Source organism: Seriola dumerili, unplaced genomic scaffold (assembly GCF_002260705.1).
Source record: "Seriola dumerili isolate Sdu_G_001 unplaced genomic scaffold, Sdu_1.0 BDQW01000686.1, whole genome shotgun sequence".
Lineage (NCBI taxonomy): Eukaryota > Metazoa > Chordata > Actinopteri > Carangiformes > Carangidae > Seriola > Seriola dumerili.
Window position 1 is genome coordinate 226,061 of NW_019174941.1, and position 24,063 is coordinate 250,123.

A 24,063-nucleotide genomic window follows, 5' to 3' on the forward strand; every position below is an offset into this window, starting at 1 on the left:
AAACACAAGGGCTACAACCGGATCAGTAAACCCGTGACTTATGAGTGAGTATGAAAAGGCTGAAGTGAAACCAAAACCTACCTGCTGGGAAACGCTCTTATCTGGCTCTGATATGACATGGAAGATGCCCTTTCCTATCTTTGTTGTTCTGTTTTTGTGCTCCTGCGGATGTTTACCACATGTGGCTGCCTCCAAACAAGAGCCAGAGACTCCAGGCTGGATGAGGACTCTGAAAAGTATTTGTAATGTCATACATAACAACGAACCATTACTGGATGTGTGGGATTGGTTTTTTGGCGATAAGCATAGTGATGGTAAACGAGCCTCTTCCTTTCTTCTTTTAAATATTTTCTTAAAGTGAATAATTGATTTGCTTATTTTCACTTCCAAACATTGCTGATATTATTCACACCTGTGTTTTTGTGTCTGTTGGGTTCGTTCTCTTCCAACATGTGTCAGCATTCAAACAAGAGTCAGAGAGTACAAACTGGATGAAAAGTATTTTTGACAAAATACAAAAGATTGAATCGTTACTGGAGGCAGCGTGGTCCGTGTTTTGTGGCAATAAGCACAGTAATGGTAAACAAGCTTTTTTGCTCTCTCAATACCTTTCTCCTCCTTTTCAAAACTTGATTTGTGGAACATAGCTGTAACTAAGAATATTGTCAGGACCCAGGTATCATGCATGCTGGCTCACTGGTACATCCAAACATCACTGACATTATTCACACCTGTGCGTTTGTGTTTTTCTGTTGGGTTTATTTTTCCCACATGTCTGCCTCCAAACAAGAGCAAGAGAGTCCAGACTGGTGCAAGACTGTGAAAACTCTTTGTGACAGAAAGCACAACATTCGCACATTCCTTAATGGGCTGCGGAAAGTGTACAAAGTGTTAAGTGGCGTAGGTAGGTGGTAAACTACCTTCTTTCTTTCTTCTAACAAAACCTTCAAAGTGAGCAACTGATCTGTGAAACACAGGTGTAACTAAGAACATTAGTAGTGGTTGTGTTTTATTTGAGTGTCATGACCCAGATTTCATGCATGCTGGCTTAATGGTACAAACATCACTGATATTATTCACACATGTGCTTTTGTCCCTTTCTGTTGGGGTTGTTCTCTTGCGGATATTTCCCACATATGACTGTCTCCAAACAAGGGCAGAAGAGTCCAGACTGGAGGATGGTTCTGAGAACTTTTTGTTACACCATACACATGATTGAACCATTACAGGATGCAGCACAGATCTTTCTTGATGGCGATGACAGGCTGTGTCATTATAGGTGCAGTGACGGTAAACTATAGCTTCTTTTTTTTTATTTTAAAAACCTTTCTTAAAGTGAACAACTGATCTGTGAAACACGTGTAAGTTAGAACATTTATCAACATCAACAAGATAACTGTGGGTGGCAGAATAAGAAATGTCTTCACCTTTGCTCCTGTCTCACAGGTAACAACCCGGTGCCTCGTCCTGGGTACAAGCAGCCACCACCCAACGGATGTGGCTCCCCACTGTTTGGATTTCAGGTAGTGTGACAGGATCTGGGGGTTTCTTGTGTGTCTGTGACACACATAGTAGGTTGTCATTCGATATTGATATCCGGTTATGTCTGTCAACTGAATGCCATTAGTATGTTTCATAGTTTGTCCACCAACCAGCGATGACAAGTTTTTTGAGATTTCACTCAGAACATGCAATACTGTGCAAAGGTACTTACAATGAGAATACTATCAAAAAATAATGCTTGAACAGTTTTTATTTATCTGTTACTTAATACACCAATAAACTTAATACAAAGTGTGGTAAACAGAAACAAACCACATCACAGCTTTTCAAGGTACTTGGTGGGTAGGTTGTTCTGAGCATCTTGTTGCCTCATTGTCTTCTGTGTCTGGCTGTATATTTGTGTCAGCCAGAGTCATGAATGCAAATTGAATTTGGGACCAAACAGACACCTCTCTGGTGGAATGGCATGATAAATAAGAATCTGAACATCTACAGTGCCTGAAGCTTTTGCACAGTACTATCCTTGAACACAATTCTTTTTAAGGGAATCGGATCAAAAATGTTTATATTTACATTAAAATTGAATATTGGCTGATGTGAAGTAGGACAAAAAAGAAAAATCATATTGCCATATTGAGATTTGACAGATCACAATGTTTTAGTGGGAATGGTGATTTTTGCATTTCATTTCAACAAAAAAACAAAACAAAAAAAAAACCCCACAGTAATTGTGGCCAAAAGAATTCATGATATTATCTATAGAAAATATGAAAAAAAAATGTTTCTGTGAGTAAAACAGTCACAGCACACTATGCCTTTTGTCATCTCTGAAACATAATTTTACCAAGTTATTGCTGACCCAAATCCAAAACACACTTATTACAAACATTCAGAGTTACTGAGCTGTTATTTCCAGTTCGACATAGGCATCCCTTCCATGACCAAATGCTGTAACCAACACGATCGTTGCTATGACACCTGTGGCCAAAAGAAGCGCAACTGCGATGACGAGCTCCATCACTGTCTCATGACCATGTGCAGGAAGGAGCTCAAACCTCTGGGATCGGAGACGACTGTCCAAGGTGAGAGGCTACAATTCCACACTACATACTAATCTTTATGGTGTTTTTGCAGTGAGTATACAAGAAATCAACATACAGTTTTATGCTATCAGGAACACTTTGGCTGTCTGAAGTTAGTCAAACTTTCATCAGATCTTCCTGTACCTGCTATCCATTTATCCATCCATAAATTGAATGCTACAATTTTTTTCTGTCTGCAGCATAAAATCCTTTTCCATGGAAGATATTTGATAGGTCACAGTAGGAAAAACTTTATAAAATAAAAAAAGAATGATGATGGCTGAATTCCATTCATCTATGCTGTAAAGTGAGTAGGGAGCAGGTGCATGTTTTTGAACAAACTCACCTTTCCACCGTTGTGTGTTTGCTAATGTTCATCTTCTTGTTCTTTCTTTCCATCTAAGCAGTGTGTGAGTCGGCGGTGACTCTGCTGCATGAGGTGGTTAAATACTTGGGATGTAAGCCGTACCTGGACAGCCAGAAAGAGTCCTGTGTGTGTCAGTATGAAGTGAAGGGGGAACTGTGACACTGCAACAGGAACGAGATGGTTCAGCAGTACAAGATACAAGATTCACTGAAGGACACCAGCAATACATTTTACTTTCAGACTTTCAGAGTTTCGATAATGTCATACTTCTCTTAGAAAAGTGAATGTGAAATTACTTCAGTTTTTAGAGTAGACAATTAATTTGGATGCTTGGGAAGGACCCAATCTGTAATGCTAAGCCTGTACAACCTGAAGTATTTTAGTGGGTGTAGTACTACAATGTGCATTTTGTTTCTAGGCAACAAGAATACAATTGAACATATATGAAAAATTATTTCCGATATTATGTCAATGATAGATAAATAAGGGAATTCTTCTGGAAATCAGCAACTGCTTTTAAACTCAGCACAACAAACTAACAGTTTCAGAAGCTTTATTTTCCCCTATAATTGGCACCAAATTCAAGAAATATATGTTTTGTTTTTGTATATATTTTGTTTTTCCTTATGTAAAATTTGTGAAATATAATATGGAGGGAAATGGACTGGTGAGAACACTGTGGAGAAAAATTGAACTGTCATCAAAAAATGATATTGATTATTAATTATTGATAATTCTGTGTCAATTGTCATCATGGACATTTTTGAAGAAACTTTACCACAGAAGCTCTGTTTCCCACACATAACATGATATATCTGAAGAAAGGGTTTTTTTTTATAGTTGAAGTTAATTGTATGGGAGAAATCATGGTATCTGCAGATCTTGAAACGTCTTAAAAACATTTAGACTTGCACATTGGAACATACTATTGTTCCAGACCTCTGACCTTAAATTAATTCGTTATTGTTTACCTAGTTGATCCGTCCATCCATTCAACCACCCATTTTCTGGTGATTAATTGATTAGTTGATTGATAGAAAAATCATTGGCAACTATTTTGATAATCAGCAAATTTTTTCGAGCAAGTAGCTAGCTAGTGAAGGATCTGCTACTTTTTTTTCTCATAAAGCTTATCACAGTGAACTGAACATCTTTGGGTCTTGAACTATTTTGATAAAACAAGACATTTGTGGCATAGACTAAACAATTATTTGACAAATAATAAAAATATAATATAAAGAAATCAGCAGATTAAAATAATTTATAATTTATATTCTCAGGAAATAATGGCAAAATGTGAAATAAAACTTTATTTAATTCTCTCTTAATTTGTAATTATGTAATGTAATGTAAATTGTTGTTTTTATTATCTTTCATGCTATGGACGGTATGACTGTGAAACATTAAATTTAATTCTATGAGGTACAAAATTTATAGAATTCCTCTTGTCTGGATTAGATGTTTCATTTTCCTTATCTTCGGCACCCATTCTAATCTCCCTTCAACTGACTATGATCTATTAAACCACTGCACTTTGATTTTTTATGATTAGCTGTTGCAATGTGGCAAAGGCGAAAAAAAAATGTGTCAAAGGCGGAAGTACTGACTGTTAAGCGTTGAGAAACAGACGTCAGAGCCAATCGTGTTCTCCGTGTGTCTCATTCGGCCAATGAGATTTCGGGGAGGGGCTAAATCAGACTCATTGGTGTTGTCTTGACGAAGCAAATTCATTTTCCAGTGGTGTCAGTCGGGGAGAGACAACCTGTGAACATGTCTAACACTGCGGAAGACAGCAGCGCAGGTAACAACTTTACAAACATGTTTTAATTAAAACTCGACATACCAGTTGTTGTCTCCTTTGTACGGCATTTTAAAAGTTATCAAGTAAATGCAATGCCTTTTAATTTCGCACTATGTTGTTTCATACTGTAAATGTTTCGCCTTTACTTTAAGTGACCTTTCGCTTCAGTCAGTCACTAAGTTAGCATAACATGTGTGGCAGGTTTTTTATGTCATTCCACCAAGACTTAATGCCACAACTTAGCCTAATTGCTCTTTGTCTCGCCTTCCCAGGAAGTGTTGCCAAAGACAGCAAAACGGCAACAGACAGGGCGGGTGAGTGCTTGACATTAAGACATTTATTTACATGGATACATTGTTTGCGTCCACTTGTCTTCTTAAAGGGAAGGGTCACTGCAAATCAATGCACAGTTGTTCTGAGTGATCACGCTTATCCAATGATGGAACAGTTCCTGATGGGAATGGTCTCTTCAAGGATGACATTGACATTGCCCCCATCCATATGGCACGAGGGGTCACTGAACAGTTTGATGAGTATGAAAATCATGTGAATCATACGCTATGGCCTTCACAGTCACCAGATCTCAATCCAAATTAACACATATGGGAGATTTTGGACTTACGTGTTAGACAGTGGGGAATATGATTTGGAATAATGGTGTTCATCCCTCCAGTAGAGTCCAGAGACTTTTAGAATATGTTCTGGTGGCACAACACCTTACTAAGATACTTGATATTGTTTTTTCCCCTTAATTTGTCACATGCTATTATTAAAGCCTATGTGCTGTTATAATGTGAATTGTCTTCAAAGCAAAAGCGAAACAATGTAAATCTGTGAAGAAACCAGGTTTTATTGCCAGTGAGGCCAGAGTACACTCAGTTCAAACACACTGAGATGAATCATCAACTCAAACTCTTTTGATTATTGCTGGGTCATTTAGGCATGATGTAATTTTTCCCATATTTGCTGTCATCCTGTCATTTAGACACTATAAAGGTGCTTTTTATTGGGTGGAGTAAAAACTGAAAGGTATCGAGTGTGAAAGACGAGACAGCCCAGCTATAAATTGGTTTGTCTTGATCCTATAGTATATGAATTGTATGTAAATTAGCTACAATGTAGTTTAATCCAACAGCCCTGGAATAAATGGTAATTTCATGCAGGTTATATTCAGTTTTTGTTAAAGATCTTTGAAAGAGGTATTCATTCAGTTTTATGGTCAGTTATGCGTTTCTGGGGCTGTTGACTTATATTGTGTGATACTGAGAGGCGGCCTAATATTTCTCGCCTTCACACAATTTATATCAGTGAGGACCTCAACTTTGTCAAGGTTCCACGCGAGCTGAGGCGATACCAAAAGGTGGTGTGAAAGCACTGCAGACTACTGATTGGTCAGAGAGAGTTGTTAAATACCCCTGATCTGCTGCCTTCACACACAGAGTCTAACCTACATATCTGTAGGGTGGGACATGGAGGTGTCACTTTTGGCCTCTGTTCTTTGCCATCTTTCGCCACCTGTCATCCAGCCATTGAGCGCAATGAGGACTCTAAAGCTGACAGAACAATGGCTGCTTGACCCCATACCAGCAGCAGTGGTGCAATTCATGCACCTGTAGTTGTACTGCTTAACAAAGAAGCAAAAGCCTGAAAAGCTCAATCATCCTATTTATTTTTGGCAAAAAAAGTGTTATTTTTTGTTAGATATTTAAAAAAAAAAAAAAAAGCTGTAAAACCAGACTTGTCAAAGCATTATTGTTTTATAATTATAGTCTAAGTGGGTTATTCATGTATGTGTTGTTTTTTTATAGCATGCACAGAGAACCTGACAGAGACTGATGCCTTCATCAGAAGGTAAACCGTCTCTTCTTGATAGCATGAAATTCTCATTTCACTTTGGTCCAGTACTTACCTAATGTTGTCTGTATTCATGTTTCTTTTTTGAAACAGCTCTTTAGCTTTGGATCCTGCAGAGGAGTACAAGATGAGCAACAAACGACGAGGCCTCGCACTCATCTTTAACCAGGAGCGCTTCTTCTGGCGCCTGGGGTTGAGCGACAGGCACGGGACCAACGCTGACCGCTACAACTTGGAGAGAAGGTATCCCTTTGCAGCTAGCCGCAGGAGAGGGAACACTGTGTTTGTTAGAGCTACTTGTGTGCGCTGGTTTAGCGACTGTATGTTGTGTCTGTGGTAACATCTTGTAAGAATTTCCAGTGCTTTTCTTCTTCTCTGTATTTTATTACATGCTCAACTAATGCTCACCTCTCCTTTAGACTGAAAGAGCTGGACTTTGAAGTGAAGGCTTATGACAACTACAAAGAGGAAGAAGTCCTACAAAAAATCAGTGAAGGTAAGTGTACACGATCACCTATATGACTGAAATTACATCTATATTCAGCAGAAGGCACTGTAACATCATTACTGTAATGCCTATTTCCTTGCTGTCCTGAACGTGCAAAGATCCAGCATTTGATATCCTGTAGTACAGTTCACTTTAGCTGGTTCAGTTGCGAGTTTAACCTGATGTACCTGATGTCCCACCAGCTGCTGAAGACGATCATTCAGATGCAGACTGCTTTCTGCTCGTCTTCCTGAGCCATGGCGAGAATGACCATGTTTATACCTACGACGGCAAGATCAGCATCCAGGACATCACATCCATGTTCAAAGGAGACAAGTGCAGAAGCCTTGTAGGAAAACCAAAGATCTTTGTATTACAGGTACATGCAAACAAAAACCAATACTCCTTTCAATCCTTTAGAACATGACAACATGCAGTATTACCTATGTTTTTTTTTTTTAATGCTATGTCTGTCACTAGGCATGCCGTGGAGACAAGCATGATGATCCAGTGACCCCCTGTGATGCCGTGGACAGTGAGATAAAGACGAATGAGGTGGTGGTGGACGCCAGCGCTGTATACACCCTCCCTGCTGGAGCTGATTTCATCATGTGCTACTCTGTTGCTGAAGGTGAGCTGCCAAGGATGTTTGAAACTAGTCATTTGCTCTTGATGGGTAGTTGATATTAGAGTTAATTATTTCAGATGCATTAAATGTTGTCCAGTCAGTTAACTTTCTTGTCCTGTGCCATTTGTTAAGGCTACTATTCCCACCGGGAGACCATCAACGGATCCTGGTATGTCCAGGATCTGTGCGAGCTGCTTCGGAAGTATGGGGATTCCCTTGAATTCACAGAGTTACTCACACTGGTCAACAGAAAAGTGTCAATGAGGAGCGTAGGGAACTGTAATGACCGGAGTGCGATTGGGAAGAAGCAAGTACCTTGCTTTGCTTCAATGCTCACCAAGAAACTCTACTTCCGACCAAAACAGTAACAGTTTCAGATTTCAGTCATTAATTTAGTTGGTTTTCTATTTACGCCTGGAAAATAGGGTCTCTGGAAGGGGGATTTTTTTCTTTTCAATTTCTATTTTTCTCCAGTCATCTACTGTATGTTGCTTGTGAATGCTATTATTTACATATGCACTGAATAATCAGCTATTTACAGATTCAGTTTTTCCAATCGAATCAGTGGTCACAAAATAACAGGAGCAACATGTACTGACATGAGCTGAAATAATGTGAACATTCTTGGCCTCAGGCAATCTTATCACTCTGAAACCTCATATAATTTGGAATTGTTGGTTTCATTTGTTACGTAATGTTTCTTCTTGAGAAACCAGATTTTATAAACCTTCACCTGGTTTATAAGTTGTTTTTTTGGTGTGTGTTTGCATCTGCATGACAGAGAATCCAGGCAGAACGATCTGTGGCAGCAGTAAGAGTAGAGAGGAAATCTGATCACCCCACTGGATTTCATTATATTTTAAGTTGTTCCTGTTATTTTACCCAACCACTGTAGCTCAATACACATTTTGCACTTTCAAAAAAAATTGCTTTTAAATTGCAGGATTATCACAGAACACATTTTGCGTCAGCTACTTTTCATAGCCTTTTGTGGTATTTTATCTTAGCTTGTTTAATCCAGTTTTAACTATTGTGGTACTACAGAAATGTTTTCTTATTCTCTAGCCGACTGTCTTTTTACCTTAACAAGCCAAGAAAATGGTAGATTTTGAAATAAGCAAGCTCAAGCAAGCTTTTCTTAGACTAAATACTGTCCAAGAGGAAGCTAGAAGTGTCAGGTGAGGGTTTTTTTTAGCTGTACAGTGAGTTACAGGTATGTCAAATATTTTCCAACTTACTGTATCTTGCGAGGCAGGTGACATAACAGCATGACAACCAGGAAACAGTACTCCTAGTGATTTTGTTCACATCAGGGTTAAATACTTAACTATTACTCTATAAGCACCAATGATGAAGAAAAATCTGTCATAGCAGATTATCCAGTCACAATGTAAACATGCTGTTTGTTCAAGCTCGCTCCATCAAAAAGGGAATTCATGTTTGTGCTCTTCTTTGTGTCGTAGCAGTTTACAGTACTAAATTTAATAATGCGTATTTGCACCCAAAACGGCAACAAACACCAGTGTGGAAAGTACCTCAGGGAGAAGGGGTTTCCTTTTACACATGTACTGTGGACCTAAAACACTTTCAGCTGTGTCACATGATCTATAAACTCAGGAAAAACAAAGTTACCAGCATACACTCATCCTGTATTTTTGGGGTCTTACTGTTTTGACTTTTTACAATAAATTCTGTGTGATATTACTGATGTTACATATAGTGATTTTGTTGTTTTGGTCAAATCTCCATCTTCTAAGAGAACATGGTTATTATCTATCTACTGGCATCAAAACATCTTTGAGATTTCCATAAAAAGACATTGCGCAGACAGGAGGAGCTCCCAGTGTTGAGGAAATACTTTTTATTTCAATAGACCTCAGTGTTTGTATACTTTTCAAAGATATAATTGGAATCATTATCAAGATTGTAAACACAGAGTGATATGGATTCCTCGTTGAAAAGGGGCCATTATCAAAAAAAAAGCAGAAGAAATGTTTTTGCTCTGGAAGTGTGTTAGTGTGAGTGACGACTCGTCGTGGCTTGGCTTCGTTCATGGCTTTGGCTGGATCTGTTCAAGTGGCAGCTGCATTTGTGTTGGATATTTCAGACGTCTCAGGTCCTCCTCCACCTGACGCACAGAAAACACAGTCACACACAGAACACGAACAAACACCAACGATTTTCTGTGAGATTTTAAGAAGACGCAGGGATCATAACTGTTGTAGCCCCTTGAAACAATGAATAAACGAGAGATGCAATTTTCTTAAACAATTATTATGTTAGCATGTTACTACGCTAAACTAAGATGGTGAACATTCTTCACATTACACCTGCTGAACATCAGTGCTAGCTGATGTTAGCATTTAGCTCAAAGTGCTGCTGTGCCTAGGTTCAGCCTCACAGACCTGCTAGTATGACTGGTAACTCTTAGTTTTGTTTGCTAATGTATAAAGCTGTTACATTAGGCAATTTACATGTTATTTGATTTAAATTATGGAAATAGTTATTAAACTTATAGCATATATGTGTCCAGAACATGTTAGCGAGGTCTCTACCTGTAGCCAAGGATTAAGCCATTGTGAGGTTATAAAAACTGAACAAATCAACCAACCTGAGCCAGTTCATCCTTCAGTTCATTGTATTTGTTCACATTGAATTTCTTCTTGCTGGCCCCCTTATAAAAGTAACGCAGGAACTGTCTGTCTTTAGCATCTGGGTACAAATAATCCTGAAAGAAAGAATAAAGTAGTTTTGCTGTTAATGTGGGGAGAAAAAACATATGCATGACTTCAGGTTTAACTGAAAGTATGTTTAAGAAATAGTTTGACATTTTGTGAAATAGATGAGATGATTGATACCATCTCATGTTTATGGATTTTGCCTTCTGGCTGTTTCATATTTAAAAGTATGCTTATATGTGAGACTGGCATCAATCTTCTCATCCCACTCTTGGCGAGAAATAAGTGTATTTCCTACAATGCCGAACTATTCCTTTAACTGTAAAAGATCAGAACTGACGTGGGTTAAATGTCCCTGAGACTTGCCTGTTTGGTAAGGACGTAATAGGAAAAGGCTCCAATGCTGGTGGCGTAGGTGATGAAGTAAGTGACGGGCTCCATTACATCCCATGAATAGACCCACCAAGTGAGCCAGGCCAGAGCACCACCCTGCACAGATAACAGGGCCATGCCGGTCCAGAGAACCTTGGATGATTGGAACTCTGCTGTATGGGACAGCTGTGCCTTCATCTGTCAGGAAATAATACAAGGACGACACGTTACTGGCTAATTCACAGAAGCCTGTCCAGGAAAAACTAACAGGTAAGAAATGCCATGTGTGTCACTTCCCATACTGTACTGAAAAAATAAACAGATGATGCGGCAGCAGATGAAAACAGTATCAACCAACTATAACACATCAAGTACCTTTTCTAAAGGTGAAAGTTCCTGTTTGAGGTTGTCCAGTTTCTCCAGCAGCTCCCTCTCTTTCAGCAGGTGGTGCTCAGGCAGGTGGAGTGCTGTGTGTAGCAGATGCACAACATGCTTCATGTCCTCCAGCTCCATGGCGTGCTCGCTTGACGTACACACTGCAACAGAGGGCACAACAAGGTGGATGGAGGATGGGAAAGTGAGATGAGTCATACCTGGAGAGATAATACCTACTATTTATCAGCAGGACTAAGTGTAACTGAGAGGAAGGCAAAATGAGGGTCATTTATGGCTGGAGAGAAATGTGTTCATACCCTTTTCAGGCGACTGGACGTCATAAACTGCATCGTTGATGATGAGCTGGAAGTCCTTGTCCAGCAGAGCATCTATCAGCGTGGTGTTGGCAACACGATCTCCCTCTGTCAGAAGAAGATGAACATCCAACTGAGTTCTTTTATAGCAATCATATAACTTCATCTCTTTTCTGACAAACTGCCCAAATAAACACAATAAAAACACAAAACAGAGACAGAAAATGCATTTAAGAATATAATGAAATGCTAAACAGATCAATCCTGCATATACTACATAAACCTCAGACAGACACTGCCACACAGGAAGTCTAATTTACAGCTGAAACAAAGTTACTCATCACTGTAAAACCACACTTATATAGACCTACTCCACCAATTTAGCACTGTACTCCTATAACTTTGCCTGATGTCATCTTTTTTATTCCATGCATTCTTCTTCCTTGTCAAAGGTGTTATATGGATAGCAGTTAATGTAGTCTTAAGCCATAAGCACAGACAAAGAGCGGGCTACAGAGGTCGGATACAGATGTCACCTCTTTCTAACTCAACAGCCCCAGATTGTTTTTTTTTTTCATTTTCAAACTTGTAGTCCTCAGTCCTGACTAACGCTGACTCAACATTTGAGGCAATTTATCAGATTTCCAGATTTCGAGTTCCAGTCACAAAAGGCTTTATACAATGATTTTCTCATATGCAGCAGTATTCCCACACTATAGACTTAAATGTGTAAAATCAATGACGTTGCCTGTTAGGGCCATAACATGTGTGTTGTCGGTGACAAGTAAACAGCATCATTTTAAAGGGTCACAAGCCATAGTTGGGAAGCACTGATCTATTGTGCTACTGCCCATTTCAGGATAGTTAATATTATTTTACTGGATTATAATTACTGATACATTAATGTGTACATGATCGCTATAATGTTGCTAATGTTGGGGCTAATTTCAACTACTTCATATACTGCTAGGTAGTTTAATCCATAATAATGCATCATAATTTCTAAATTGATTTATTTGTTGTATTAATAATCTGAATCTGCAAAGTAACTTGTATCTAAAACAAATGCAGTGGAGTAAAAAGTGCAATACTTTCCTTATAAAATGGAAATACTCAAGTAAAGTACAAGTAAAATTAAATTAGTATTAGTTATTGCTAATTAACCCTTTAAAATCTTGTGGTTGGATTTTTAAACAATCTTACTACAGTGGTGAAAATGAGTTAATGATTTATGAAATGATATCCAGCAGGCATCCTGCCAAATTACTGTGTGCAGCTTTCAGTGCTTACACACAACTTGCCAAACCAGGCTGCAACAAAAAAAACCCCCAAAAAAACATGGTCAAACCAGACCGACAACACCTGAAGAATGTGGTCGACTCAGTCTGCGCATAGCTAACACATGCTGTGTCATACCCTTGGAGAAAACAGAAGCGGTGACTCCGGGGTCCTCTCTCTGCAGATCTGTGATCAGGTCTCCTACACTCATCAACATGGGTCTGAGGAAGAACAGACACTTCTCATTCCTAGATGGCAACGGGACCTCCAGAACCAAACGGCCATATTTGTACTTCAAAGACACATCTGCAACACAAAAACAGGGAATCTACTTTCAGAGGGTTTAGGGTTGGTCCTTTAACCAGCATGAATGTATAAAGTCAAAAAAGGAGGGCAGCCATGTGACACATAGCAGTTTATTTTCATGTGGAGGTAGTAACAGTATATTACCACTGGAGGGCGGGAGGGTACTGTAGAAAGGAGCCTGACAATTTCCAAGCAGAGGCCACCTCTGTTGAGCCTAAAAAGAGAAAGATAGAAGGAAAGAAAGAACAACAGAAAGAGAGGATGACATATGGTAGTCAACAGTTTTTTTTAACAGCTTATTCAGTTTGTTCTGTGTGTTAAAAAGTACACCCCTCCTTTGGTAAACACTTGTGTCGGCAGACAAAGGAGAGTAAATAGATACAAAGCTTCCTGAAAAAGAGGATCTGAAAAAAAACCATCCACTTCAAAACAGGCTGCCAAAAGGCAGCATCAATTGAGTTGTCTGTGCTTTGGCTCTGCTCTGAGAGTGCTTTTACGCTAATATGAAAGTCGTCTATTGCAGTCGCTGCTTGTTGAAATGCTTTACACTCCCTTAGTAAACGGCGTGAAACTTGATCAGCTGATTGCGATTGTGCAGATTTAACTGGCTCATTTTCGCTGATGCAGGATTTTTCATTTAAATTTAGGCTATGGTATTTAATGCTTAATGAAATGCCGCTGTGCCTCTCTATACAAAGTACTATCACTCTGTAAGACTTCAAGTCTCTCCCACACTCCTGATAATGGAGAGTGCATCCACAGGGAACACTTCCTTATTCTAGTCAGCAGGACTCTGTCCTGTGCTTGGCATTTCTGAGGCCTCGTCCTTATAGTTTTCATGCAGACTCATATTTCTACTCAATATTTAAAGCCACTGGGATGTGATACAAAGCAGCCATTTTAGCATTAGGGCCACAAATTTGACTGTAGACATGTTAGGCCTAGTCATAGCAGAGTAATGACTCACAATATTCCATGCTCCAGTTTTCTACGAAAAGCTCTCAACACTAGCCACACCCCTGTGGTGGCGCACAGATTCCTCCCCAGTATTTCTTATTTAGCTGAGAGTCAGAGGGGTCCCACTTGCATACATCTTTGTCCAACTGACAATCAAGGATATGGCAGCCAGTCTCTCTCACCCCTTCGTCCTCCAGCTGGGAATCTGTTCGATCGATATCACATTAAACAGGAACAAGGGAGCCGCCCGTTTTTATGGGCCAAGAAAGCAGACACGCCTGAAGGCACAGTGGTGGAGCAAGAGCCAGATACGCAGTCCTTCACACTCCACTGCTTAGGAGTAGGGGGTTCAACATGAAAACCAACATTCACATACACCAATGAGTAACTGTCCACGTGACTTGAGGGTTTTGTCTCAGTCATAAGCTGGACCACAAAGAAGCAACAGCGATCCAGTGGCTAGAGCCAGAAGGTGAAACATTATAAGGGCTTATGCACCGTAAAAAAAAAAAAAAAAAAAAAGACACCAGATGTTACCTGAGGATTACAAGCAAATTTGAACCACTAGGTCTTGTTTTGTCTTGATTTTTTTATAAATACTGCATATTCCAAAAAGAGACAAACAAAATGATCCCAGTGAGACAAATTTGAGCTGCTCGGCTTGTGTGAGATCTCCAGATGTTATTATTCAGCTGAAAGCACTCACAGAGCTTCACCACCTACACATGAGCACACCAGCTCTCCATGGAGAGTGTAGAAGAGGATTTTTTTTTGTAGATGATCCATGTGAATGTACATCGATATTTGAAGGGGCATGTCACAGATTTTTTTACACATGAAGTGCTGTTTATTTGTCATGAGTACTTCTCATGAAGTACTCATCATCTTCTCACTGTTAAAGTTTTTTTCTGTGGCTCTGGGGGGACCTTTCCAAAGTCTGGAAAAAAAAAAACCCTGGTGCTGTCATCTCAGTTTGTGCTTTAGGCTTAAAATATCTAGCAGAAAGCTGGTGGTACAAACTGATGCTGTGGAGTTTGAAAGAGGAGAGTGTTTAGGAGGCAGGTAGGTTCTCATAAAAAATGCCATTCACCTGCAATAGTGAAATTGTAGAGACCAGTGTTTCTGGAGCTTGAGTCATACAAGAGTCAAGATATCAGCCTATGCTGCTTCAATTTTGATGATACTTTTATAATCTCTCTCTAAGTGTCTTGTGAGACCCCCAACTTCATGGCAACTTAAATCAGTGAATAACCCTATTAAATAAAAAGAGTGAGGAATGCCATCTGAAACCACAAAAGCTAAAAAAAAGCATTTATATTCTGTTTAAAAAAAGCTTTTAGTTGTGATATACACAGAACTGTATAGAGTGGGCGATATGGTTAAAATCCTGTAATGTTATCCTGTATATGTAATAAAGAAGCAATTGAAAGATTGTTTCTGGCTAATCCCTAAAAGTACATACCTGACAGTTCATGTGTTTCATTGCATTGATGCAAATATTATGCAAAAAAATAAATCCACACTACCATAAAGCAGTCCCAGCTATTGATTTGCAACTACAATGGCCTTATACAGTGATTCCCTCAGAGGGTCCCAAGATTTATCTGAGAGGTCACAAATAAGACTGACAAATATATTTTTCAACTTTTCTCTATTTTTTTCTTATACAATATTGTAAATGAAAAGGCCTCTAAAAATATTTTAATGCAACAGAAGAGACAAAAACAAAAGAACTGCTCACAAGTCACGTCTCGACTGAGGCCATAATCTGTCATGTCGCCGTTATAAGGTGTCACAAGCCAAAAAGGCTGGGACCCACTGGCCTAATACACATAGAGGAATTAAAGAGAAAACTGTCATAATATAAATGGTGTATTATTCTGTGAGTGCTCATAATTAACCCCTGACAGCAAGCACATTACCATGTTAAACAGCCTGGAACTGCATTTTAAATTCCGCCCCTACAGGCGCAGCCATAGCTTCTTCTTTAAACTGAGTGATGCAGGCGCTGACTGCCAACACATATGACAACACAAGGAAATAAAATGTGTATACCATGTCACTCTCATTAGCATTTCATGTCAAGGTAGTATTATAGCAACATTTGCACTCACATTGCACATTGGCTGGTGCCCTGCTAATGTGAAAACATCAAGGGCGAAGCCAGACTATTTGTCTCTTGTCTCTACTGACTGGGAGGGTATGTGAGTGTGAGTGTGTGTGTGTGTGTGTGTGTGTGTGTGTGAGTGTGAGAGAGAGAGAGAGAGAAAGATTAGTGAGTCAGTTCAAGAGCTGAGTGCCTCCAGGCAGTTTATATGCTTTGTGCACATATACCAAGCCCATTCTAAATCAACAGGACGTGGCTACTGTGACAGATAATGTAGCTTGAGAGCTGTGTGATGATTAATAGTCAATTTCCAAAGCCATGCTCCTGGTCCTGTGTCATTACTGTCTATAGGATAAATACTAACACTTTTACTTCTCTCACCTACATGTTCTACCTCTGTTCTGTACAATGCTCTTACACATCACAGCAACAATGTTTTACTTTTATAGTAAAAACTATTTATATATATTTAAGGGGATGAGTGTCATGTGACAGATGACCTCTAGGGTAGAAGATAAAAACGGAGACCACCAATTTTCTTTTGAAACAGACTACTGAAAAACAGCAGATGAGCTTGCCAGCCTCATTACACTTAATGACAGAAACATAGGGAGCGAGTGCAGTAATGGTTTTTCGTGCCTTGTGGGAATAATGGGGACTGCTGCTGTAAATGCCTAGAACCCACCGGCCAACAGTACAGACAATCCTTTGGTATTAACAAGACAGTCTAAAGTTATATTAGCTGCTCTGTGAGGCTGTACTTATTAAGACACAGCAGTACTTTGAGCTAAATATTAACATTAGCATGCTAACATGCTCACAATTACAGTAATTCATAATGGCGCAAGAGAAAAACTCAGGGGATCACAAAATTAGGTTTCATCCTCTGAGGACCTTGAATATTGTTAAGGATCAACCTGTTGCTTACATGGCTAGAAATAGCATAGTAGGTTGGTTAAATGAAAGGAGAAATATTGTTAAAAATCTTTTTGTCACATTTGTTTCCTAACATTTATAAACGCAGGTACTGGCCAAAATCTAGAAAAAGTAATGTAATGCTTTATGGAAGATGCAATATGGAAGACTGTGAAGGAAAAAACTGATATAGTGATACTGAAACTATTGCATGACTTACATTCATTTGAATTCATGATAAATTACAGTTCATGCTCTTATTTGCCCTGAATTTTAATTGCAATTTAATTACATGTTGATTAGTCTTTTTTCTTTCTTTCTTTTGTTTAGACATGTAAAGCGTGTGGCAGACAGATAATAAGGCTTGCAACCAAAAGCAAGAAAGGTCAGCTCTGTCCCTGTTGGAGGGCTATCCATTACTGTAGAAGTACTAACAAAAGAGGAAATTTCCAATCTCAGTGTTGCATGAATAATGTAATGTTTCATTGGGGCTATTCTCATGGAAAAAGAAGGACACACCCATAGATTATTAAACACATAAAACACTGTAATGCCTGAACGAGCGGAGACACTGCAAATATATGAGTAACAGGCAATCACGCCCTCGTCATGTCACAAGACGTATAGCCTGCAGAGAGGAGTGGGCTGTTCTGCTCTACATGATAACGAACGTCACCACTGGCTACTCAAATGAACATTTTTCTGCTTATCAAAACTAAACACACTTTCCAATTACACAGCTAATCGCTATCCAGAGTGCAGGGCTGTCACTGTCTATCCATTGTCCTTCACACATTTTGGGAGTCAATTTGGAGCTGCAGGGAACAACGCTGCGCACCTGCTCCTCAGCACCAAATAATTTCCTCCAACTGTTCGTTCTCGAAGCAATCAGCTGAAAGTATATTTACCCCTTGATCTGACTTATTTTATGCCAAGCCAACAGGGAACTGGGAGAGAGGAGAGAGAACATGGGGTGTGAAAGCGGAGGGGTGACACACCCCCATCTCCCTCTTCTGCAGTAAAGTCTGCTGGAGCAATGATCAGGGTTATCATGGTGAAAAGCAGCCTCATTTTCCCTGCAGTCTCCCAGCAGGTCAGTCCATTATGAATCCTGTCACAACTGAGCTATGGCCTGTTGCAGACTTGTCATCACATGTTACTCGACTTCCTAAGGGTATTTCCTCCAACTCACCACAGGTTGGATACCACTAAGCAAAGGGAAAGTGACTTTTTTTCCGCATACATGCAGGTAATCATAACAGGATGCCAGTATCTTGCAGGGTTTACTTGAAACAGAAGGAAAGGAAAATGTATGCGTGTGATAAACGGCCTAAAGGCTGAGGTGAAAATCGAAGGCTGCCAAGAAGTGAAATTGACTGACTGAGAACAGCCAGCATTCTTATCATGAAAATGATTTGCATTGAAGCATTTTGTTTTTCTGTTATCAAGTTAATAACCTGGCCGGGTTAGGAGGACAAAGGGAAAAAAGAGTGAGATACTGATGACGACAGGACGACAAATAACACGTTCGGTACCACCGAAAATCAAACTATAAAAAAAAGTGTCAAAATCAAAAATAATATTTCACTGAGGTATAAAAAAAACAAAACAAAGATTTAATCTATTTAATGCACAATAGGAATGTGAAGTTGGCTTTTCTTCAAGCAGGTCCTACAAGCAGAGGCTCTACGTTTCTGACAGCTCTCCAAATAGTTCCTCTGCCATGTGAAGAGGGTAACTGTCTGTTTGAAAGAACTTCTCCAGAGGCAAGACTTTATTTATTTTTTCATCCATTTATTTATTCATACCCTACATGAGAATAGGATCTTTTAATATCACTGATCAACCCTAATTGCAGTGCTTTACCCTGCATCCCAGCACAACACAATGAAGGAGCTGAATGGATTAAGGAATGTGTGTTTGCAAAGGTTCAGAACAGCCAGATTTGAAGGAGCACAAACAACTCTTCCAAAAAAACTGAAAAAAAACTAAAAACAACTTTCCATCCTGAACTAAAATGCAAAGCTGCCACAAAAAAAACATTGCCTCTGCCAGCTTGAGTGAATAATAGTTCCCCTTTAGGTTACACAACACCAGGAAATGCTTCATCACAAGGGCACACCAGGACGAGAAGCACACAAGGTAACTAGTCTGTTGGATCGAGAACTACCTTGAACTTGAAAAAAAAAAACAAAAAAAAAACACACACTCTGTAAGAAAAGATTTAAAAAAAAAAAAGGGATTGAAAATTCTTTCACTTGTTCACTGTTAGATTATCTGGATTCCCTTGTTTTATGAACATGTTATGACTCTCAATACTCTTACCACACAGTGCAGTGCTAAAATTATTATTGGGGATTGTTACCACAGACTCTTTTGCAGCGGACTAATCATTCTCACCCCCATTATTTTCCTTTGCCAAAGGCTTCAGCTGTTGTGTAAATATCATGCAGCCATATGGGTGTAACTGATAAGGCTTAATTTGTAGGATTCAGACATTACTGGTCCGATGTACAGTGTATCCAGCATATGTTGTTGACAAGACAGAATATAGACCACATTATATAACTTACTTACTTACTTACTTACTAACTAGATATCACGTCTTATCTAGATATAGATGTCAGATATGATCTTCATCTTAACCACCAGGTGTACCAGTTAATACCAGGTATAAATGGGGTTTAAAACTCAGCTACTGTATTTCTCACACTATAGCTCTGCTAAGCACAGCTCCACAGCTCAAGTAGACCTTGATATCTACTGAAACACAAGTCCGAGAGACTCCCTCAGGGTTATGTTCACGTGCTTCTACCAGTCCCATTCTATTTCTGTGGATGCTGCCCTAATAAAGAACAGCCTCTACGGCTGGCATGACCTGTCTTGACACTGAGAAACGAGCAGTCTGGCCTGCTGGAATGAAACCTCCTCCATCTTAACAGTGCCATGTCGGTCCATACGATGAAAGATGCAAGGCAGCAGATGGAGCCTGCAGTCAGATAAAAACGTCACCCCGTTCGGTGACAAAGTGAAGCCTTCCTCAGCTGTGCTAACCTTTTGGGGTTTAAAGTTTCTGTGGAACAGAAGGCATTTGTCTCTATTACAGGCGTAACATTACATTATTTCAGCACACTCAAAACCCCAACGATAAATGTGTAAAGATAGACAATAATGACAAAACAGTTTCTTCCTGTATGCTGAAACCCTGCTTGAGCATGTTTTGTTTGTCACAAGCAGTGTTTTCACACCACGCATAGAGGAACAAAGTTATATATTTTGAAATACATGAAGTGATGCACTTCAATCATCATTGTGCAGTGCAAAAAGGTACAGTATGTTGGGAGTGTGGTTAACCTACTAAGCACAAAAACTAGAAGTGGTTTTGACTACCCCGCCTCTGTGAAAAGTGAAAAAAAATATGCATTGCAATATTTCCAGTCCTTTCCAATTGTGGTGTCTTGTAACAGCAGTTAGCCAGGTAGTCTCCAACAAATCCAAGAATCACAGAGCAGAGTTACTGCCGTGCACAGACCTGGCAACCCCACTAGGGCTTTTAATCTCACGTTAGACAGCTCCCATTCATAAGTTCTTCTAAAACCTCCATATCTCATTTGAATAGATCTATTAGCTCACTACACAGGACAGGCTGTGAAAATAAGACGGTGTTGGACATACTGAAAGTTATGTGTTTCTCTTTCGATGGACCTACAGTGGCAGTTTACTCCTCTTCATCCTGTTCAGCCTCCTGAACCTTTCAATACTGCATGCTCGGAGATGAAACTGATATTGATCTTCTCATCTCACTCAGGAAAGAAACTGCAAACAAATATATTTCCCAAAATGTCATACAGTTCCTTGTATGTGTTACTGGTAATACAGGCAATGAACAACAGACAGTCGCTGCAGAGCAAACTCAGTATCACTCATCTGCATTGAGAATACCGCAGGCCAGTCAAATATGCTAATTTGCTTAGTGGCATTTCAAGCTCCCTCATATAATATTTACCTGTATAGTATTACAGTATTGTCTGTTGAAGAGAAACATATTATCTGACAGCACCTTCACTTACTGGCATAAAAGCCAAACTCCCTCTAGGTTCAATACTTTGCTGGAGGCGGTGCAAAAATTAAAGCAGCTCTTAGAGTAATTTGTCTCCTGTGGACTCTTAGTGGGTAATGGCTTTTTTTTTTGTTTGTTTTTTTTTTTTACAATGTATAATAGAAATATAACATAAATATGACAATGACCCTAGCTGCCCACAACAGATTGTATCTGAATTGTCAATAGCTTAAGCTAACATCTACTCACTACTCAAGTCATGTCTGCTGACACTGCACTATAGTTGCTGTTATGAGTAGTTTTCGAAGCAGGGATTTAGCAAGGATTTGCAAGTCAACCAGATATTTACGGTCAAAAATTCATTTCTTTTCCACAACCTTTGGAGTGACCCCTGTTTATTTCACCAGCTGCCATATAAATAAAATGAAATCACTTTATTTCTACACCTTATCAGAAACAGTCTCATACAAAACTGACAATTTGCTCCCTGGATTTTGAAAACTGATTTTTCTGATTCTATGCAGGAGTGTTCTGTCTTGTCAATGTCGGTCTTATTACAGGTGTTGTACAACCCTATTTTAAACAGCACACAGCCACATGTGCAGCCACATCATTGCTCTCCCAGCTTGTACAGTACTGAGTTGACAACAACTTTTTGATAATTGCTACATGGATTCTGGGACTGCACAACACTGAGTCAGATTGTTTGAGATTTAAATGGATATTCCGGCTAAAATCTGTCTGTTTGATTATCAAACACTCTAGCCAGCCTGTAGGTTGTGGAGGCCTAGGGGTGAAAGACGCAGACCATGTGGTTGCAGGGACCCTAGTTGCATATCACCTCTATACTGTTTTGTGTCTAATAAAAGGGGGGAAAATACCCCCAAAATAATGCTTTCCATCACAATCACACAGAACAGAATCTGTGAGCAGCTTCAATGCTGATAAGGTTTCACTGCAGTAAAACGTCATCAAATTATCCATATCATTATCCATTATCCAAATTATCCATATCTAAGTACTCCTCCAGCATAATCCACTTATCTGCTATCTACTCACATTTTGCTAAGACTATAGCCTTAACCATTTGGTGTGTCTTCACCCATAGAGGGCTAAATGGGGTTTGCTGGTCTCTTGGTGGCTATAGGAATCCTTATGCCATTTGAAAAGAGGCAAACTGCAGCTCCCGTTTTATATACGGTCCAGTCTAAAAATAGAACTCATCTTAGTCATTCTTGCATGCAGAGGTGAGTCATGGCAGCTTGCCAAACCAACATAATGTTTGTTTGGTTTTTTTTTCAATTCAAGAAACTGTACATCAATTTTCACTCAGTATGGAGACTTTCATGGCATTTAGCCCCTTTCTCCCTGCACTGTCAGAGATTTGAGGTGTCCAGTTGAGATCTGCATGCTCACGACTCAGCTGACCTCTGCAATTCCTTGCAATGGGTGATAACATGGAATGCATGTGGGTTTTCACTTTATGCAGCATTTCCCTCCTTCACTTTTTACAACTGATTGCATGTGATGATTTGGTGCCTTTTATCTTTGACTTTTGCACCTTATGATTTGTAATGAGCTCTACATACAGGGAAGCACCTGATGATGCTCAATACTGACACATGATAAAGTAAGATGACCTCTATGCTGCACACACTGTGGGCTGCAGAGTATGGAGATGTTAGTGATGTCTCTTAGGATTGTGTAGGGCGATGTACGTTACTACTTAAAGTAAATTCGTGGTCTCTTTTCTCCAAATGGCTGACTGAAGAGCTTTCTCATAAGAGTAATTCAATGAGCGCTGCCTTAGTGACGAGATAATGTTCAGTAATGAACACTTTTCAAGGCTGATTGACTTGAACAGTCATTTAGACGTCAGCAGGCAACATAAACCCCTGCAGAGCTAGGTGCTGTAATGCAATTTAATAATTTATTATATATGTTCTGTATATGTTCTGTTGGTAGTGAATGGAAATTACAGGACACAAAGGTGGAGAGCTAGAGTGACAGACAGAAGCAGAAGCGAGAGCTGCCTTACTCCAGTTATAAAAACCTCCACCAAAAAGAAAGTGAAAGATTGATCTTTTTTTTCCTTAAGTTTCCATCTGATTTTAGGCAATAAAACAAACACGGCCTGTTGTTACAGAAACTAAAAAGCCGAAAAAGCAATCCATTTTAGAGCAGCTTATATGAGTGAAGTTAGCGATTCAAACCGACCGTTTTCTTCTAAAAGCAGGAAGCCAGATCATCAAAAGCCCAAAAGACTTAAATAGTTGCACAGTGGTGTCGCAACTCTACGCCGAATTAAATTACTTAGTTAAATGATTCATTTACCTGTTGAAGAAATGTAGCCGGACGAGTAGTTTTGAGACCGCAGTGAAGAGGCTTAAGACTTCCCGAAAGTCTCGCCGCAACTTTGCCGACCATCCGCACCGAAGCCATCGTCAGCCGTTGCCCGTCTTATTAGCTGTGTTGTTCGGACATACCGGGTAGAGATACTTCCACAAACAGCGTACCAGAGACCGGTGTTCCAGTTGAAAACGGGTTGCTGTATGTGTAAATAACAACAGATGTGGTGATAGCTACGGGACAGAGGGAGGCACAGCCCAGCCTGAGCTGCATTCCATTCCCTCCTAACAACATCCGAATCCGCCCCCCCCCCCCCCTCTTTTTTCTCTCTCTGTTTTGCATGAATCAGCCAGCAGGGAACTGAACAGTATGTGCCATCCCAACCAAGAGAACGTAAGCTGGCACCGTTCCGAAATCACCCCCCCCCCCCCCCCCCCCCCCCCCCCGACCTAAGAGATTAGCTGGCTAAAGGTGTGCCAGTCAGTAAAACAGCAGCTGGTAAGTAGGCTTTACTTAGCTGGGTTCTGTTTTAACTCGTTTATTAACACGTGAATACTTGTTGCAAACTTCAAAGCGCCAACACACATGCATTAGACAAGTAGTTAATAAAATAAGACTCAGACCCTTCAG

At 39.7% G+C, this 24,063-nt stretch overlaps 3 protein-coding genes across 7 annotated transcripts; 2 read left to right on the forward strand and 1 right to left on the reverse strand.

Annotated features, from left to right (window-relative positions):
- The first annotated feature begins 90 nt into the window (after window positions 1-90).
- Window positions 91-4,109, forward strand: LOC111236607 (group XIIA secretory phospholipase A2-like). Of its 4 annotated transcripts, none has more exons than XM_022765411.1 (7): window positions 91-314; window positions 460-579; window positions 791-904; window positions 1,156-1,290; window positions 1,447-1,523; window positions 2,420-2,585; window positions 2,990-4,109. In XM_022765411.1, exons 1-7 carry the CDS (start codon window positions 113-115, stop codon window positions 3,109-3,111), a joined length of 936 nt encoding a protein of 311 aa, XP_022621132.1. In that variant the 5' UTR covers window positions 91-112; the 3' UTR covers window positions 3,112-4,109. The 4 variants fall into 4 exon arrangements, with proteins under 4 accessions (XP_022621132.1, XP_022621133.1, XP_022621134.1 ...); XM_022765412.1 differs by having other exon boundaries at window positions 2,993-4,109; XM_022765413.1 differs by lacking the exon at window positions 460-579.
- Window positions 4,110-4,672: 563 nt separating this feature from the next.
- Window positions 4,673-9,426, forward strand: casp6 (caspase 6). 2 transcript variants are annotated; one of them, XM_022765415.1, is made up of 8 exons: window positions 4,673-4,753; window positions 5,026-5,067; window positions 6,562-6,604; window positions 6,701-6,850; window positions 7,027-7,103; window positions 7,298-7,473; window positions 7,575-7,725; window positions 7,855-9,426. In XM_022765415.1, exons 1-8 carry the CDS (start codon window positions 4,723-4,725, stop codon window positions 8,088-8,090), a joined length of 906 nt encoding a protein of 301 aa, XP_022621136.1. In that variant the 5' UTR covers window positions 4,673-4,722; the 3' UTR covers window positions 8,091-9,426. The 2 variants fall into 2 exon arrangements, with proteins under 2 accessions (XP_022621136.1, XP_022621137.1); XM_022765416.1 differs by lacking the exon at window positions 5,026-5,067 and having other exon boundaries at window positions 4,700-4,753.
- Window positions 9,427-9,568: 142 nt separating this feature from the next.
- mcub (mitochondrial calcium uniporter dominant negative beta subunit) lies at window positions 9,569-23,736 on the reverse strand. Its single transcript, XM_022765410.1, has 8 exons — window positions 23,419-23,736; window positions 13,190-13,259; window positions 12,878-13,045; window positions 11,465-11,569; window positions 11,148-11,308; window positions 10,767-10,970; window positions 10,334-10,450; window positions 9,569-9,850 (listed from the first exon to the last, which is right to left on the reverse strand). Exons 1-8 carry the CDS (start codon window positions 23,524-23,526, stop codon window positions 9,773-9,775), a joined length of 1,011 nt encoding a protein of 336 aa, XP_022621131.1. The 5' UTR covers window positions 23,527-23,736; the 3' UTR covers window positions 9,569-9,772.
- Between the last annotated feature and the right edge of the window lie 327 nt (window positions 23,737-24,063).